Source organism: Sorex fumeus, unplaced genomic scaffold (genome assembly GCF_029834395.1).
Source record: "Sorex fumeus unplaced genomic scaffold, SorFum_2.1 ptg000111l, whole genome shotgun sequence".
In the NCBI taxonomy this organism is placed as follows: Eukaryota; Metazoa; Chordata; class Mammalia; order Eulipotyphla; family Soricidae; genus Sorex; species Sorex fumeus.
The window spans coordinates 8,514,916-8,533,998 of NW_026606168.1; the positions used below are offsets into that span (position 1 = coordinate 8,514,916).

A 19,083-nucleotide genomic window follows, 5' to 3' on the forward strand; every position below is an offset into this window, starting at 1 on the left:
GGGTAGGGCGTTTGCCTTGCATGCAGCCAACATGGCCAACCCAAGTTCAATTCCTCCACCGCTCTCGGAGAGCCCAGCAAGCTACCGAGAGTATCTTGCCCGCACGGAAGAGCCTGGCAAGCTCCCCATGAAGTACTCAATATGCCAAACACAGTAACAACAAGTCTCACAATGGAGACATTACTGCGCCCACTCAAGCAAATCGATAAACAACTGGAGGACAGTGACAGTGACAGTATATATATTATACGCACAGGAAATATGTGCATGCTAACAAAAACACGCATATATATACATATATATATATGAAGAATATAGAACAAGCTCTAATTTGTAGGACCAAATCTAGAAGTGACACATTAGTGGGAACTGTGGATCATACATTCTGTTCAACAAATGACAAGCATGACCAACTACAATACATTTGTGTTCTCATTTGCAGTATGACTAATAATAGTAAAAATAATATACATTAAGTCCATACAGTGTGTTGGGCATTCCTAGAGCTTTATAGGTATTTTTATATTCCTCATAAAATTCTGTTATTTTTCCCCAATTTTAAAATAAGGAAATTGGCACTCTAGAAGGTCAATTCAGTTGCTCAGGGCTATGGAGCTAGTTAGTGGTAAAATGGGATCTGAATCCAGGTATCTGGAGCCAGACTAGTAGCAAGAAGGCACCATCTCACTTAACTGTACCTAAATGTTTGTTTTCTACCCAATATTAACCTACTTCTACTGATTAGGTTGCATGCAAATATACTTTATTCCACATATTCCTGAGAGAAACGCTCCTGAGATGGAATCAAAAAGAAAATTTAAATACATTTATTACAATTTTTAAATGCAAAAAATGTAACATATTAAACAATCTAGTTGCCTCATTTTTAACAGCTGTATAAGATAATAAACTGTTAGAGCAAGATATTTATACCTCTATTGTAACTTTAAATCCAGCAAAAAAAAACTACCCACACACAAAGAAGGCATTTAACACAATGACCATAGGAAATTACAAACTCTAATCTTACCTCACGTATAATGAAATGGGTACAACTGTATTGAGGATAATAATATAGGACCAGAATGTTAAGAATCCTGAAAACACATAGTTCTTTTCTCTGTCATTCCAGAAGAGAAACCTTCTGAATTGGTTCCCAATTTGACTCTCCCAGATTGAATTTCCTATTGCAAGAATTGTTCCCAAGCATACCAGAAACCCAAAAATCTGTAATAAGAATGGAAGACTGGTTAAAGTTAACCTGGATCAAGAATTGGTTATATCAACACAATATAATTGCATTCCCACTTCAAAAACATTGTCATTTGAAAATAAAGTTATGAGCTCTTTTCATTGATAATGAGTAAAATTTAACATTCTTGCATCAGAAAAAAATTTGCATTCTTATGTTAGAAATGTGGCTAAATATTTTGTATGTATTGTATCACTTAATTCTTTCATTGACTCTGAGATAGGAACAATTATTTTCACGCTTTATGGGTTAAACACAAGACAAATTAAAATAGAATCAAAGAAATATCATATAACTAGTCTTTGAGTACAAAGCTAACAATGCCACATTCTTAATTCATGATGAGCTATATTTAAGTAGGTTATATGAAAAAGATCATATGATCTGATTTGCTCTGCTCCACTTTATTTTGTATCTATTGTCCAAGTATAATGTCAATATATTAATGGTGTTCCTTCCCTTCTCTTTCAAAATTATTGATTTGAAAAAATTATATGGTCACTTAAAAAGGTAAAAGAAAAGGAAGAAAATTAACAATAAAGTACAGCACGAGATTAACTGAAAAAAGGATAGCATGCATTAAATACCTGAGTTTTCTAGTAAACAAATAGTGACTTACTTTAAATAACCATTCAAAATTCAGAAACAAAAAAGTAATAAGTAATTAAGATAACAATGACTAGTTATTTTGCCTAATTTTGTTGTAGTAACTTACCCATAATACTAGAGTATTCATCAATCTGTCTATGCTTGTCCTTTTAAACTTTGTCTTACCACTATTCTGCATTAGTTTAGTGTCAGGACCTGGGAAAAGTAAGAAGTAAATGTTAACTGTTAAATTATTAGAATATTGTTATTATTATTAACAATGATATATGCTAATTGCCCCATTCAAAAATTCCTAAGAACATTATTACATGCTTTGAAGATGGGTTATTAGATGATTAACAAAGGAAAATATTAGATATGTTTCTAAGGAAACCCCTTGTGGACGGAATAGATGATAAATAAGGTCATATAATATTTAATTAAATGTGACTACTCTAGTTCTCCCTCTCCACATTATCCTCTCATAATTACAATCATTCCATGAAGTTATTTATTATAAAGTAAGGGGAAATGAAATAAAGAAAAGAAGGAAGACACGAAAAATTAGAAGCCATTCTCAAAATCAGAGATCATGGATCCAACCTTCAAAGACTTTCCATTTGCTTACAGGACAAATTGAAACAAAGATTAGGGTCCCATAACCATTCACTGTTTTGAGTTGAAAATTGTACTCCAGTATAATTTCTATTCTCAGCCACAGCTGTGTAAAGGAGACCACCCACATTTTCACAGAATCATTTATTAAAATCATATGGGCATAGAGGGTGGGAAATGTTTCTTTTGTAATAAAGATCACAAAGAGCAAATAAAGTTTGTGATTACTAAAGACTGAAATATTAACAGACAGTTGGTGCTAAAAATGAACATCTTTTAGGTATATAACCAGACACAGATTAGCAAAGAAACTACTTTATGTTTTTGTTAAGCTATATTTAAGTACATCCACAGATGTTGACATATATCTTCTCCTATATCACAGGTCTTAATTTTTTTTCTGTATTCATCAGTTCCTATTGCCTCATCTTCTCATCATTCAGCCACGTTTTTGGGCCCATCACTCCATCCAAAAAGATTTGTTGTTATTATAATATCCACCATGCTTTCTTTGTTTGCTCAACAACCTTTGGCACTGTTGATTTTTGCGTCTGTTTGAAACACACTCTTTCCTTAGCTTCTGTGTTATACAGTACTACCCTGCCTTTTTCCTCTTTGGTAACTTTTTTTGTCACATATGAAGAAACACCCCCCCAAACATACACACCTGCTCTCTCTCTCCAGTCATTAATATTGGAATTCCCTAAGACTCAGGGAAAGGCCAACTTTTATTCTCCGATACACTCTCCTCAGGAAGTCTTATCTGATATCATAGTCCCAGTTAATATTCACAAGCCACATATATATCTCTGAGATATAAACCCATGTATTTAACACATTTTCTTTTATACCTATATAACATTTCCACCTGAATATCTTCTAAAGTCCCTTAAGTGACATGTGCGCAACCAAACTACCATCTTCCTCCAAGACTTGACCTCAGTGAAAATCACCCAGTGATTTATCTCTGTGATGTGTCCCCAGTCCAAAGTACCATCACCTCTCAACTGGGTTATAATAAAAGTCTGACAACATTTTCGCCCTGGATCTATTATGCCTATGACAGTAATATTTTTCCTCCCCCCATTCATGCCAATAGACTGTCTAAGACTCTTTATTTATGAACTTTGCAAGCACTGTAGGCGAAAATGAACCTTTCAAATGAAACTAAGAAACACATAGCATGTGTTGTTCAAAAAAAATTAGTGATGCCTTTCCAGAGTTCTCAGGATAAAGACAAAAATTCTGAATATATACCACAAAGTCCTCCATGCTCGAGCTCCTAGCCACATCTCCAGCACATTACTCTTGACCTAAGTTTTTCAATCTCACTTTTGTCCCTTTCATGACAGGGACTTTGTCTATGGTTTTGGGTCTTTCGAATACTTGTCTTTTCCCTCATTTTAATACTCTTGTAAACCCATGTTCTTATTCTTCAGATCACTTATCTCAACTTGAGATTATATATTCATTATGACAAATAATTGATATTCTCTCTCATACAGGCCAAGAGTACATGTAAAGAGACTTCACTGGGTTTTCTTACATTCATAATTGTAAATGAGTGAATAATATAGTGCTTGGCTTAGAGAAGACACTCAGAAAATAGTTATTTGACTAAGTTATTTAGCACCTGGGAATTTTAGACAATGAAAGTACATATTTTTCATCTATTATTTCTGCTAACTCTTAAACCTGGCCAAAACTAGTTCTATTATTGAAATGAGTTCAGTAATAATAAAATTGGGTCTTAAAGAATTCAGCATGCCTGATACTTCTTGTTAGTAACTGTCAGGGCCAGAATTTCAATCCAGATAGAACTATTTTTAGAAACCTTTTTACTAGAGCTTAAATGTTTTTAGACTATAAGAAATGACCTATAACTTAATCAATTGATTACTTGTTTAATCAATATACAGTTAAGACTGTGACTTCTTCAGATGCCTGAGTTGGAAAAGATGACACATTGACAAAAGATAAATCTAAAGAAGAGAAAATTCCTGTTGATCCGACCTGAAGTGAGAAGATAGGGAGGCAGCATGGAGATAAATACCTGGACTTCTATCTTTTTTGTCCCTGTATTTATTTTTTTAATTTATTTATTGTTTGGGAACATCATCCAGCAGTACTGAGAAGTTACTTTTAGCTCTGTGCTCAGGGATTACTTCTAAAAGGACTCTGGAAACCCTATGGGGTACCAGAAATCAAATCCAGGTCATCTGCAGTCCCCATCTCTCTCCAGTCCCCATCTCCCTTTACTCACTTTCCATGGACTCCCAGTAACAGAACCCAACTAGAACCAAAGTTCAAGGAAATACATTTATCAGTCTTCTAGGGCAAAGAGAAAAGTAAGAAAGAGGGAGACGATATCTGGAGAGACAAATGTAATACATCCAGCATGAAATCCTAAATCCACCAAGATATGTTATCATGGGCTCTTTAAATGAACAAAATTCCTAAACCAGAAATAAGTTCTTCCCCTTTCTTGAGAATAAAGGAGAAGACATTTTCACAGAAGCATGACTTAGCTATTAATATATATTACATCCTCCTAAGTTCTAGATTTTTAAACTATCATCTGTAAGGTTAATATATAACTAAGGTAATATAAAAAGAAAAGCTAATAGTTTGTTTTCTGTAAGTTCATAAGATCCAGATTATCACTTGGAACTAGTTCCCCAAATTAAATCTTCGAGACTAACAGTTTTTGCAATATCACATCTATTCTATGTTGATGTTGATGAAACAAACGTTTCATTCTTCTCATTGCTATTAGTCTAGTTAAGCTTTCTATGAACAATTGTACCTGGCTAAAGTTAATGCAGGCATACTCTGCGTTATTAACATCTACTTATCTACATATAAAGGACCGCCTGAAACTAAACACTGAGTCAACAAAGAAAAAGAGCATTCTCTCCTATTCATTCTCCCTACCAAAATCAAGCCAGAGAGCAGAAAGTTTTCCCAACTCTCTGGAGCAGAAAAATATTCTGGAATCTGTGATGAAAGAAGGGAGAAATGGGGAAAGGAAAATAACATTTATCAAGAACCCTCTTCTGTATACGTTATCACGTGGAGTATTTGCAATAATATACTAATATACTTTATTATTATCCCATGTCATAGTGAGGAAACCTCAACTTTGGAATTTTAAGTAACCAAGGCTTTTTAGTGTTATTTTTATCATTCTAAAACTGGTAAACAAAACTGAACCCAGATTTGCCTGATCTAAATTTTGTAAATGCCCTGTTATAATTCTTTTGAGGGAGACCTGTTCAATATACCAACCTACTTCCTTCAAAGTAGAAACATTTTCCCATAGAACCAGCCTTAAGAAGGAAGTCTTGGCCCCAATGTGACTCAGAGCAGCAGCTGTTCTAGCATAACATACTCTATAATCGAACTAGTCACTCCAAACAGAATCACACAAATGCAAACAAACTTTTGGGCTACTGCCCATTCACATGATAAAGCAACCCCATTTTTACCATGACAGGGAGCAAGCCAAGTGGGTGCTGCATGTCAGAAAACTTTTTAGAACTTCATTAAGTAAGGAGATAAACCAAAGTTTACGTATTAGCCTAACCCTTTTTCTCCAATGCAAGAGAGAAGAAAATTAGATGAAGTACGTGATCGTAACTTTTTCTATGATGAAAGAATAAAAGAATCAAATTAGGGAACTACAAAACCAGATTTTATCCCCAGATAGAACATACAAGGCCTCATTTCTAGGGATTTCCCAAGTCCTTACTATGGCTGTGTACCAAAGAGCAAGAGCCTTGCTAATACCCACAGCTGAGAGTATTTAGGCAGAATTGAAAGATATTTCCAGGTTTGGAACACTTTTGAGTCTTTAACAAACATTTTGTTGCTGGGGAAAAAAACAGTTAAGAAAAACATTCCAATTTTGATTGCACATATAGTCAACAGCCCCAAAACCCATCTTAATTTGATAGCACAATAAACAGGATTTTTAAAAATCAAGGCTGGAAATTGAAGCCTGAGTCCAATTTGAGTAGCTTTACAAAATGGTGCTACTGTAAGTTTCCTTAGCAGGACACTAGTTACCATCTTGGGCCCACAGAGATAAAGGAGAGAAAAAGGAAAAGCGGACAAGTTGCAATCAAGAAGAGTAAGATGTACTTCATCTCCCTCCCCTTCTCAATGATATTTTAGGAAACCTTGTCTTAGACCTCATGTTGACAAATAGTTAAAAAAGCTTGGAGTGCAGACTCGGAGACAGCTTTGCCAAAGGGCTACTGGGTCACTGTAACCAACAAAACCAATAGCAGCAAAGAGTTCTTTTTTCACATTCTACACACACACACACACACACACACACACACACACACACACACACACCACTTTTAAGGTCGATTATTACATGAAATGATGATGGGTATATTAGATGGAGTTAATGAACTAGAACTTAAACAGTGAACAGTGATAGCTCCAACAGCATCATTCAGGCCCCAAAACCCAAAAGTATGTTGATAACATCAGGGATTCTTGACACAAGGGGACCAGAGAGAGACTAGTTCTGGGCCAGAGGCATCTTCCCCAACTACTCTGCACTCCGCCAACATTAGAAGCAGCACCTCCCATGGAACCCAAGTCCAGTGTTCATACGACTCCAAGAACTATAGATCATGTCAATATGTATCACAGAAAGGGATCCCCCATTAACAGTCCTGAGCCGTCTGCTGTACCTGCAAAAATAACCAGTCCAAAACACCAGCTGGTGTTTCTCAGGACACAGCCCCTCAGGATTATCTTCTCATTGTTGAGGGAGTGCTTGCTGTCCTTCCAAGAGAGGACTCCTGTGAATTTATCTAATTTGTTGTTAGGTGCTTCACAGATGACGATTCCTGTAAAATAAAAAATAAAAATAAAACTAGACCTCTTTATGACTCACCTTGAACTGTCTTTACAAGCTCACAGTACTGTTGCCATTCTTCTTAAACTCTACACATTTCTCATCTTTGTTAGTATGCAAGGTAGTGCTAAGAAAAATCAGTGGGGGAATTCCAAGATGGAAATCCATCAAATGTTTTAAGACATGCCTTTTTATCTATTCAATTAATAATAATAATAATAATAATAATAATGATAAGGCTGGAGCGACAGCACAGCAAGTAGGGTGTTTGCCTTGCCTGCGGCCGACAGGGGATCAATTCCTCTTAATGAGTTTGTTAAGAAGGTGGTGTGAGATAGTGGGGGGGGAATCTTGGGACATTGTGGAGGGACACTGACACTCGTGGTGGGTTTGGAATTGCAAAAGTAATAGAACAAAGTGATTATTAATGGTTTTACAAATCATGGTGCCTAAATAAAAGTAAATAAATAATGGAATAAAAATCATAATATTAGTCTCAAGAGCCATGGAATGTTTTATGCTAAAACCACTTTTATCTCTATTTCTAGTGTATGACAAATGGTTTTTGAAAATAAAGCAATGGCTCTCCAAAAAGTTTTTCTCATCCCATCTCTTTTTATTTTTAAAGTGAACTTTCACACAGGACAAGATAGCATGCTTTCAGTTTCACAACCATGATGAATCAGGTCTTCCGGGGCTTGTAATCAGAATTTTGGGGGTCCTACCACACTCCACCCTCAAAAAATCTGGCCCTCTTTGTCACATGTGCCTGAGAATGCGTGTGATTTCTTTCAGCTGTTCCAGTCTTCTTATCTTGATTAGATTCAGAGTTCTGGGTACTCTCAAAGGTACCATATAAATTGCCCCAAACTGGCCAGAAGATGTTTCTCATTTTTGTATTTTTTTTAATTCCAAGTCCATTCCAAACCAAGGGCATACCCATTCCAAAACAATGAATCAACTTATTCCATTATTTCAATTAAAATATATACATATACTTTCAGGGTGTTGATTCTCTTGATTAGAAAAAAGAAACCAGAAATAATATTTTATGGATCCTGTCACAAAATATAACTGTTAGATTAAAATACATTTGTGCTGCAAACTGCTGGAGTTAAAATTTTCAAAGCAACAAGTGCTAAGACTTACAAGACAGGGAAAGAGAGAAAAGAAGGAAGGAACAAACAAGGAGTTTGTTGGTAAGTCGAAATGGGGAGAGGGATCAAGCCAGGGCCAAAAGTGCCAAAAATTTCTCTCTCCCTCTCTCTCTCTCTCTCTCTCTCTCTCTCTCTCTCTTCTCTCTCTCTCTGATAATAAAAATATATCTATTTAATCAGAAACCAAAGGGATGGGGTGGAACATTTTTAAAAAAAAAGTAGACTTAGAAATTAAAGGCAGAAGCCTAGTTTCATTAAAAACGGAAAAAGTGCAAGCATCTAGAAAAGCTCTCTTCTACCATTATCCCAAACTGCTCTGCACACCTGATAATTTTAGGGTTTCTTACAGGGACCCTTCCTTCCAGTATGAATATTACTTTCTTTCAAAACTCTTAGACAAAAGGTACAGCAGCCGGTTTGCACTGGCTGTTTACTCCTGACTACCAGACTACTGACACTAGCAAACCTTGCTTAAAAGTTTTAAAAAATAGTAAAATTTCCTTGAACGAATCAAGGTCTCAAGGCTCTCAGGATTACTTTCCCAGCTTCCACCTTCCTTTTTCGGGATTAACGAATTAACCACTGGAAAACAAGCTTCTAAACTATCCATTGCAAAAAAAAAAAAAAAAAAAAGCAAGAGAGCGCTAGCAGAAGCATTCGGATAAGGCTCCATAAACTGCGCAACATCATTTCTATATGAAAGAACGTACTAAAGGGTTTGCTCCCTGCCCTTGAGACTGAAAGGACTGGTTTTCACTGACCGACATGATTTGATAATTATGTTGTAAAAGAGAAGACACTTTCTATCTTCTAAGAACTCAACGTATCTTTTTCTTGACCGAGAGTTTTTATTCCAGAATGTCTTAGAACCTTGAATTTGATGTCACCAACAGATCATACATAAAACAACAGGTTGACAGCAATCCTGACAGTTTCCAGTTTCTTGACCCAAGTCAATTTCTCAGACTTCAGAGTTGGCCACTTTAAAAAAAAAAAAAGTGCTCTGGGCAAAACAACAAGATACACAGTTCCTGCCAATAGAAATATAAAAAACAGGCTCATTTGATCATTTTTATTGTCGCAAGCAATGACTGACATGGAAGCAAATACAGCCTTGAACATGTTGACATCGCTCCGCCCTGGCCCCGGGGCTCAGGCACTCCTGGCCTGATATCAAGGGTGCGGTACTGGAGAGGAACGGGCAGCGAGGCCAAAGGGTTCTGCCTCAGTTCTCAAAGGCCAAGCCCCAATTCAACCTTTCTTGGAGGTCCCAGTGATTTTAGTACTGAACACAGGGCCCAGTCAAAACAAAATGGCAGGAACAAAGCCAAACTACGATTTTTCATCTTCAAAAGAACTCAGCTTTCCCTCTGTGAGCACAAAATACAAGCTTCCCCACTTCTTTTCTGCTCTTTCACAAGTAAGTAAACAAAGTTCTTTGAAGGAAGGAATTCACTTCCTTCACTTCCTGGATTGACTTCTGTTCTTCATAATTTCCCGTCCTACCTACATAATAATATCTTATTAAATGCTTATTGGAAAGACAGATGAGGAAAATTCAGATGATTTTAAGAGAAAGGTTGGGAAATCAAATGGCATATCAGAGCAGATCTAAGTTGAATTAAATAAGTGGTGCATTTTCCTATGACAATGATAGTTGGAAATGATCCTAGAAAAGAACTGAGGGCTGAAAGTAGGTAAATGGATATACATGATAACCTTTCAGTACCTATATTGTAAACCAAAATGCCTAAAAGGAAGAAGAGAGAAAGAAAGAGACAGAGACAGAGACAAGACAGAGAGAAGAAAAGTGTCTGCCATAGAGATAGACTGGGAATGGGGGTAGGGCGTGGAAATGGGGAAACTGAGGACATTAGTGGTGGGAAATATACACTAGTTAAGAGACAGGGGTTAGAACATTGTCTGACCGAAACCCAATCATGAACTTTATCACTCTGTATCTCCAGTACTTGAATTTTTTTAATGGTACATTTTTCATGGTAGTAATAATGATGAAGGGGATTTATTGACCCTTTATTACTGACTACTATATGGTGAAAGAGAGGTGATTCTTAGGATGGCCTAATTCTAGCGGGATGCAAAGAAACCTTAAAGCACTGAAATAAAAAGTAGGACCTTTAAAATACATTAGAAACAACCAAAATATATTCCACTAATAAGGCATAATAAAGGTTAGGGTAAATGCTTGGGATCCTTCTTCCTTTTTCTAATTATATCAAAGGGTAAAAAGGCAGTAGTGCACTTAACAATGGATGAGGAAGCATTTTAACATCATTTCTCATTATTCACTAAAGAAAATTTAAAGCACAAAGCCATTTTTAATGAACAATGAAACAACTTGGAAAAAGTGATGTCAATAATAAAGTACAAATACAATCAAACTAATCACATTTGTTTGCTGCTCTGATGAGAAAAGCCATTATACTGCAATTCATCCAGTACACAATCACACAGAAATGTTCTAGAACCCTTCTAAACAAGACCTAAAAGATTTCTTTCTGGAACTTTCTCAGCAGAATTTTTAGTTAATTTTAAACCTAAAAAAAAATTACCTTTCCTTGGGTCCACAGACATTGTGTGTGTGTGTGTGTGTGTGTGTGTGTGTGTGTGTGTGTGGTGGTGGTGGTGGTGGTGGTTGGGGTCTGGGGGTGGTTCAGGCACTTGCCTGGCAAGTGCCAATTTGGTCCCCAGTACTGAATGGTCCCTGAGTACCTCAGGAGCAAACCCCAAGCACAGGCCAGAGTAGCCCATCAAATATGACCTAAACCTCACCACCTCACCAACATAAATAAATAAATAAATAAATAAATAAATAAAACCTTCTCAAACTAACAGTATTTATCTCAAAGGCAACACCTCTAGTTTGTCATGAAAATGAAACTTTGTGTCTTATCCATTTCCCACCCCCCAGTTTTTACTTAATTTTATTATTAAAGGTAAAGGCCCTCCCGTTGATCGTCGATTTGCTCGAGCGGGCCCAGTAACGTCTCCATTGGAGACTTTGTTGTTACTGTGTCTGGCATATCGAATACTCTCGGTAGCTTGCCGGGCTCTCCGAGAGGGGCGGAGGAATCGAACTCGGGTCGGCCGAGTTAATTTTATTATTAATGTCTATTAATTGCAGCACTGTAGAACTGTCGTCCCATTGTTCATCGATTTGCTTGAGCAGGCACCAGTAACGTCTCCATTGTGAGACTTGTTGTTACTGTTTTTGGCACATTAAATACCACACGGGGAGCTTGCCAGGCTCTGGCGTGTGGGTGGGATACTCTCGGTAGCTTGCAGGGCTCTCCAAGAAGGACGGAGGAATCGAACCCAGGTTGGCCGCGTGCAAGGCAAACGCCCAACCTGCTGGGTGATCGCTCCAGCCTCGTTTATTAGTTATCTGTATTAAAGCTCTTCCATAAAGCAAATTTTCTATTGAGTAAGACATAATTATTGCCTTCAAGCATTTCTTTCTCAGTGAAGAACTTCTTACAGTTTAGGAGATGAACCCTACCATTGTCCCCTGATAATTATCATTTAAAAAAAAATTATTGGAACAGGCAGGGGCTGGGGAAGGGGCATAGGAGAGGGAACCTGGGAAGACTGATGGAAAGAAATTTACTGGTGGTTTAATCAGTAATAGGACATTTTATGTCAAAAACCCAAGTATGAATAACTTTGTAACTCATGGCACTTTAATAAAATTAAATTGGGGGAGGACAAAATAAAATAATTCTTTATGAAGATAACTAAAATGTACCAAGAGCAAATTTGTCTTTAATGAGAAAAAAAATAAAATAATGGGGGGAGGGGCATACCCAAAGGTGCTCAGCACTTACCCCTGGCTCTGTGCTCACAGATCACTCCTAGTGGGCTCAGGGGACTCTATGGGGTGTTGTAGATCCAACCCAGTTTGGTTTCGTGCAAGGCCAATACCCTACACACTGTACTATCATTATTTTCATTAAAAACCTTCTCCTCCTTCTCCTTTTTCCTCTTTTCCTTCTATCTTCATGTTTCCTAAAGTTTCTTTACTCCTCATCCATCGAGCCCCTATCATTTATCATCACCATTATTCTGAACACATCATCACCAGGTGTCAATTATGGAGTTAGTTTTCCTGTTTTTGATGGAATCACTGTCTCATGAAGTCACATAAACCACACTGTTGGGTTGTGCTGCTTCCCACGTGGTTTAGAAACATATCTGGTAAATAAGAAATATACAAGATGCTAACCAAGTCCTTTTGCTATTTTTTTAACTGAAAAGAAGATGCTTGTTTTTCAGTGTTTTTAATTACACACATGCTATGCTTTACAAAGGACCACAAAATACACAAAGATTCCTGAAATAAAGAGTCAACCTTTCCCTGGTCGAGAACTCAGTATTAACAATCATACAAAATATGTAAACTTGTCATAAGTTGCAAAAAACAGATCTCAGTCCAGTCAGTAACAATATGCAAAGGATTCTTAAGCACATTTGGACAATTTACACCCAGGGCTTTCCCCCACACATAAGAATGTTCAGTTCACAAATGTATAATGGACAACTATTTCCAGTTACATATTTGTAAAAACCTTCCAATTCCCCTAAGATTAGAACATAAAACAGCCCAATATTTTATAGTCATTATAATTATTAAATCAAGGTCATATATTTTTTCTTATAAAATTCAACAGGCAACACCTCAATTTTTTTCTAATACTTGAAATGCACAACAAATATTTATCAAAGCACTTTTCAAATAAATGAATTTACCTACCAAAGCCTAGCTGCCTTGCATGTATTATGTAATATGGTTTATGTCTAGTCAGTTTGTCTGTTACTTCTTGTTAGGGAATCTGAATGCAAGGCCAGAATTCAATTCACTGAGAACATTGCTACTTTTTTAAAAAAAATTTTTATTAGTGAAACGCCATGAGGTACAGTTGTATATTTACAAATTTTTGTGTTTGGGTTTCAGTTGGGCTGGAATGATAGCACACAAGGTAGGGCATTTGCCTTGCACACAGTCAACATGACCAACCTGAGTTCGATTACTCCACCCTCTCAAAGAGCCCGGCAAGCTCCAAGAGTATCTCACCCGAGGCAAAGCCTGGCAAGCTACCCGTGACATATTTGATATGCCAAAAACAGTAACAACAAGTCTCACAATTTGTTGTGAGACGTTACTGGTGCCCACTCAAGCAAATCAATGAACAACGGGAGGACAGTGCAGTGCAATGCGGGTTTTAGTTATACAATGATTGAATACCCATCCCTCCACCAGTGCCCATTCTCCACCACCACTAATACCGGTATCCCTCCAACCCCCGTCCCCCCCATTCCACCCTGCCTCTATGGCAGGGCTTTCCCCTTTGGAGAACATTGCTACTTTTTAAAAAGATGGTCACTTAATCTGAGATCTAGGCAGACTTGATTTCTGATCACTAATTTACAGCTTTAGATTTAGAGTAATCTTAGATTTCCTTCCTTACTTGAATTACAAAAAATTACAAAATTTTAAAAATTACCAAAAAAATAAAAGTAATATAATATAATACAAATCATAGGGGGCTGGAGTAACAATAGCACAGCGGGTAAGGCATTTGCCTTGCATGCAGCCAACCTGGCCGACCTGAGTTTGATTCCTCCACCCCTCTTGGAGAGCCCTGCAAGCTACCGAGAGTATCTTGCCTGCATAGCAAAGCCTAGAAAGCTACCTGTGCAGTATTCAATATGCCAACCACAGTAACAAGTCTCACAATGGAGACGTTACTGGGCCCGCTTGAGCAAATCGATGAACAACGGGAAGACAGTGCAACAGTGCTTGTAGCATAGAAGTACATACATATATTCGCCTCTTCAGAGAGCCCAGCGAGCTACCCGTGGCATATTCGATATGCCAAACACAGTAACAATAACGGTTCTCATTCCCCTGGCCCTGAAAGAGCCTTCAATATGACAGCATTGGGAAAGACGAGTAAGGAGAGACTGCTAAAATCTCAGGGCTGGAACGAATGGAGATGTTACTGGCCTCCGCTCGAGTAAATCAATGAACAACAGGATGACAGTGATACAGTGATACAATGATACTAGGATTATGAGTTAAACGTCATACTACTTCTTCAACTAACTCTCCAATGCCTCTATTCTTTTCTTTTTTTTCCTTTCTTTCTTTCTTTCTTTCTTTCTTTCTTTCTTTCTTTCTCTTTTCTTTTTTTCTTTCTTTTCTTTCTCTTTCCTTTTCTTTCTTTTTTCTCTCCTTCCTTCCTTCCTTCCTTCCTTCCTTTCTTTCTTTCTTTCTCTCTCTCTCCCTTTTCTTATTGAATTACCTCTTTCTTTCTTTCTTTCTTTCTTTCTTTCTTTCTTTCTTTCTCCCTTTTCTTATTGAATTACCATGAGATACAGTTACAAAGTTGTTCATGATTGGGTTTCAGTCATACAACGTGCCAACGTCAATCCCTCCACCAGTTAAATTTCCCAACACCAATGTCCCCAGTTTCTCTTCCCAGCCTGCCTCTATGACAGGCATATCTCTGTGTGTCTCTCTCTGTGTCTCTGTCTCTGTCTCTGTCTCTGTCTCTGCCTCTCTCTCTCTCTCTCTCTCTCTCTCTCTCTCCCTTCCTCCCTCTCCCTCTTCCTCCTCCCCACAAGTGCTTTCATACAATAGGCTTAGGTTCATATTCTGTTTCTTCACTTAGTAACCATTTGATAATAGAAAATTTATTCAATTTATGTGATTCTTAGATTCCTTGCACATAAATAGGAGGTACTAAAATAATTTACTTCTCCTAGGACTAAGGGATTTAATAAGATAATGTGTTTAGCATAGTGTCCTATACACAGTGAGTATTTGTTCAGATGTCAACATGGTGTTTAGAGCCTTAGAATTTTAGGCCCTTTCCTGTCTTTGGCAGGAGTACATGTTCAAATCTGTCTTCTCCCCGAGCTATAAGCTCTATGAAAGCCAGAGTATGTCTAACATATTAATTGATCTTGCTGAACGCCAAGCACGTTCCACGGCATTGTATTAAGTAGACATTTGTTGCATAAATGAACAGGTGGCAAAGAACGAAAGAGGCCATGTCATGCCCAAGGAGCTCACCAGCAAGATATTGTCTTTGAATTTCAGAGAAAAAGAGAAGTAATAGGAAGACTTACAAGAGATATTCTGAGGCCCTACCCATCTCAGTTTTCACCCATGTGCCCTCCACCTGTTCGGAGTCTCCTCTAGGGATAGAAGAGGGAAATACACATCTTCAGTTTCTCGTAAGATGTAGATTTAGAATAGAAGATCAGAAGTTGTAGTTTGGTGCTATGAAAAGGACTTTTGGCAGCTCTTGGAAATAAAACCATAAGGTAGCTAGAAGCCTATATAATGCCATACCCAGAAATGTCCAGAAGTCATACACTAAATGATATATGAGCAGAGACAAGGCTTGGAAAAGGATGCACCTCCCACATCTGTCTCTTCTGTCAGAACTTGCCTTGGCTAGGGAGGGCATTTCCCAGTGTAAACAACGTTGATGTCCTACTTTTGATTTAAAGCAAAAAAAATTTGGTTTTAATTCCCCTGACTCCAAGAAGGCTTCTTTTCCTAGTCACCATGGGAAAACCTGAAGTTCACTAACATCCCTATTAAAGGTAAATGGACAAAATGAAAGGAGAAAAGATATAAGAGAGGAATGAGAGAATAAAATGATCGAAAGATTTTGAGACTACATGTGGAAATATTTTATCATTCCAGCTGTTTATATAACCAACAGACTTAAACCAATTACTCTAGAAATAGTGACACACAAGATAATGTATTTTCATATGTGTGAAACACAAGTGAAATAAGAAAGAAAGAATAACAGAAAAAAGAATTCAGGCAGGAAAACTTGATTAACATAAAAAGTGGAATCCAAAAAGAGAATAATAAAAAAGAATACAAAAGGGGAAGAAAGGAAAGGCAGGAATGTTGAGATAGGATAAAGAAATAGAGAAATATATATAATAGTATGTAGTGTAAGAAATGCAGTGTCAGAAGGACCAGAGATTAAAGCACATAAACTAAGACCTGAACAAAGGTAGTAGAGAAGTTGAAGGTTATAGGAAAATTAGAGAGATGGTGGGAAGGTCTAAGGGCTTGTTCCAATTCTTTCAAACACTACCATGCCACATCTTGCGTCACCTTCTTGGTCTTTAAATTTGGCTACTAATAAGGAAAATCTAATTTGTGTATTTTACTTAATTTATTTATCCTTAATCCCTCTATTCATTCATCAGATGCTTTCTTGGAAACAGGAAATTACATTTTAATAAAACTAAACCCATAAAACATCATATTGCCTAAAGCTATAAGGTAGATTAAAACTCAACCCAAGATTTAAGAATGAAAGAGTAAATTTACCAGAAGCTTGTTCCTTTTTTTTTGTTTTGTTTTGTTTTTCTTTTATGTTCTGAACTTAGGATCTTAACATATTTATTTTTATTTTTTTTTATTTTTTTTATTTTTTTATCATTTTTTTATTAGTGAAACACAATGAAGTACACTTATAGACTTATAAATTTTTGTGCTTGGGTTTCAGTTACAATGATCAAGTACCCATCCCTCCACCAGTGCCCATCCTCCCCCAACACGGGTCCTAGCATCCCTCCCCCCCCCGCCCCCCCCCCCCCCCCCGTCCTACCCTGCCGCTGTGGCAGGGCATTCCCCCCTGTTCTCTCTCTCTTCTTTTGGGTACTGTGTTTTGCCAGAGAGGCATTGAGTGGCAATGATGTTTGGTCTATAGACTACTTTTAGCATGTCTCTCCCACCCTGGGAGGGTCTTCACAACACCCTTTATTTGGTCCTCTCTTCTCTATCTGAGCTTCCTTCTCACCTAGCACATGTGGCTGGCCTTCAAGTCATGGAGCAAAATTCCTGGTACTAATCTGAGCCCTTCCTGGGTGTTAGTCTCCCATTTTGTTGCTTTATGTTCCCCAGATGGATGCAATATTTCTGTGTCTATCCCGCTCTTTCTGACTCATTTCACTTAACATGATACTTTCCATGTAGTACCACTTGTATGTAAATTTCATAACTTCATCTTTTCTAACAGCTACATAGTACTCCATTGTGTAAATGTACCAAAGTTTCTTTAACCAGTCATCTGTTCTCGGGCACTCAGGTTTTTTCCAGATTCTGGCTATTGTAAAGAGTGCTGCAATGAACAAACAATTGCATATGTCACTTCGACTATACCTTTTTGCCTCTCTGGGATATAGTCCCAGGAGTGCTATAGCTGGGTCAAATGGGAGATCAAATTCTAATTTTTTGAGAATCGTCCATACTGTTTTCCAAAAGGGTTGGACCAGCCTGCATTCCCACCAGCAGTGAAGGAGGGTCCCTTTTTCGCCACATCTGCGCCAGCACCTGTTGCTTTTGTTCTTGTGGATGTGGGCCAGACTCTGTGGTGTGAAATGATATCTCATTGTGGTTTTGATCTGCATCTCTCTGATGATTAGTGATGTAGAGCATTTTCTCATGTGCCTTTTTTGCCATTCAGATTTCTTCTTTGCAAAAGTTTCTGTTCATTTCCTCGCCCCATTTTTTGATGGGGTTGGGTGATTTCTTCTTGTGTAGTTTAACCAGTACCTTGTATATCCTTGATATCAACCCCTTGTCGGATGTGTATTTGGTGAATATTCTTTCCCATTCTGTAGGCTGTCTTTGTATTTTGGTCACTGTTTCTTTTGAGGTGCAGAAGCTTCTTAGTTAAGAAAATGGGAGGAATCAACCTACCTAACTTCAAGCTCTACTACAAAGCAGTAATAATCAAAACAGCATGGTACTGGAACAAAGGCAGAGTTGCAGACCAATGGAATAGAGTTGAATATACTGACATCTCCTCCCAAACATATAATCATCTAATCTTCGATAAGGGGGCAAGAAAAGTGAAATGGAGCAGGGAAAGCCTCTTTAATAAATTGTGCTGGCAAAACTGGACGGCTTCATGCAAAAAAGTGGGCTCAGATCTCTGCCTAACGCCATGCACAAAAGTAAGATCGAAATGGATTTATGACCTCAACATCAGAAGCTTGTTCCTTAGCCCAGAAGTGTACCAGCTTCATGAATTTGGCATTGCATGTTCTCTGAGAAATGACCACAGTTTAAGTATAAATGATAGAAAAGAGAGATCTGTCTTTTGTTTACTTGAACAATTACCCATTGCACATTTATTGAGTCACCTACGTTATGAGAAGCAAATTCAGGTCTCACCTAATAATTGTTAATAATTATAAATGTACTCAAAATAGGGGGCAGAGTGATAGAAGAGTGGCTAGGATGCTTGTCATGAATAGAGCTGACCAGGGTTTAATCCCTGGCATCCTATATGGTCCTCTGAGCATTTCCTGAATGCAGAGCTAGGAATAACCACTGAGCATCACATGGTGTGCCCCCACCTTCTCCAAAAAGACCCCAAAAAAAAAAAAATAAATGTATTTAAAATAAATTTTATAAAATGTTTTCCTTTTTATTGACTTATTGATTTTATGATTGATTTAGCTTTCAGTGTTATAAAATCCTTAAGGGAGAAGACAAGACATCTTAATGTGTGTAGGATTCATCACCAAAG

General features: G+C 37.5%; 1 protein-coding gene across 1 annotated transcript in view; it reads right to left on the minus strand.

The window, feature by feature from the left end:
• The window catches only part of ATP8B4 (ATPase phospholipid transporting 8B4 (putative)), a 236,005-nt gene that overhangs the window by 90,454 nt on the left and 126,468 nt on the right, over nt 1-19,083 (minus strand). Inside the window, exons 10-12 of the mRNA XM_056135410.1 lie at nt 7,165-7,323; nt 1,968-2,056; nt 1,031-1,227 (exon numbers count right to left, since the gene is read on the minus strand). Coding sequence (XP_055991385.1) covers nt 1,031-1,227; nt 1,968-2,056; nt 7,165-7,323 — 445 coding nt within the window. The remainder of the gene's footprint in view (nt 1-1,030; nt 1,228-1,967; nt 2,057-7,164; nt 7,324-19,083) is intronic.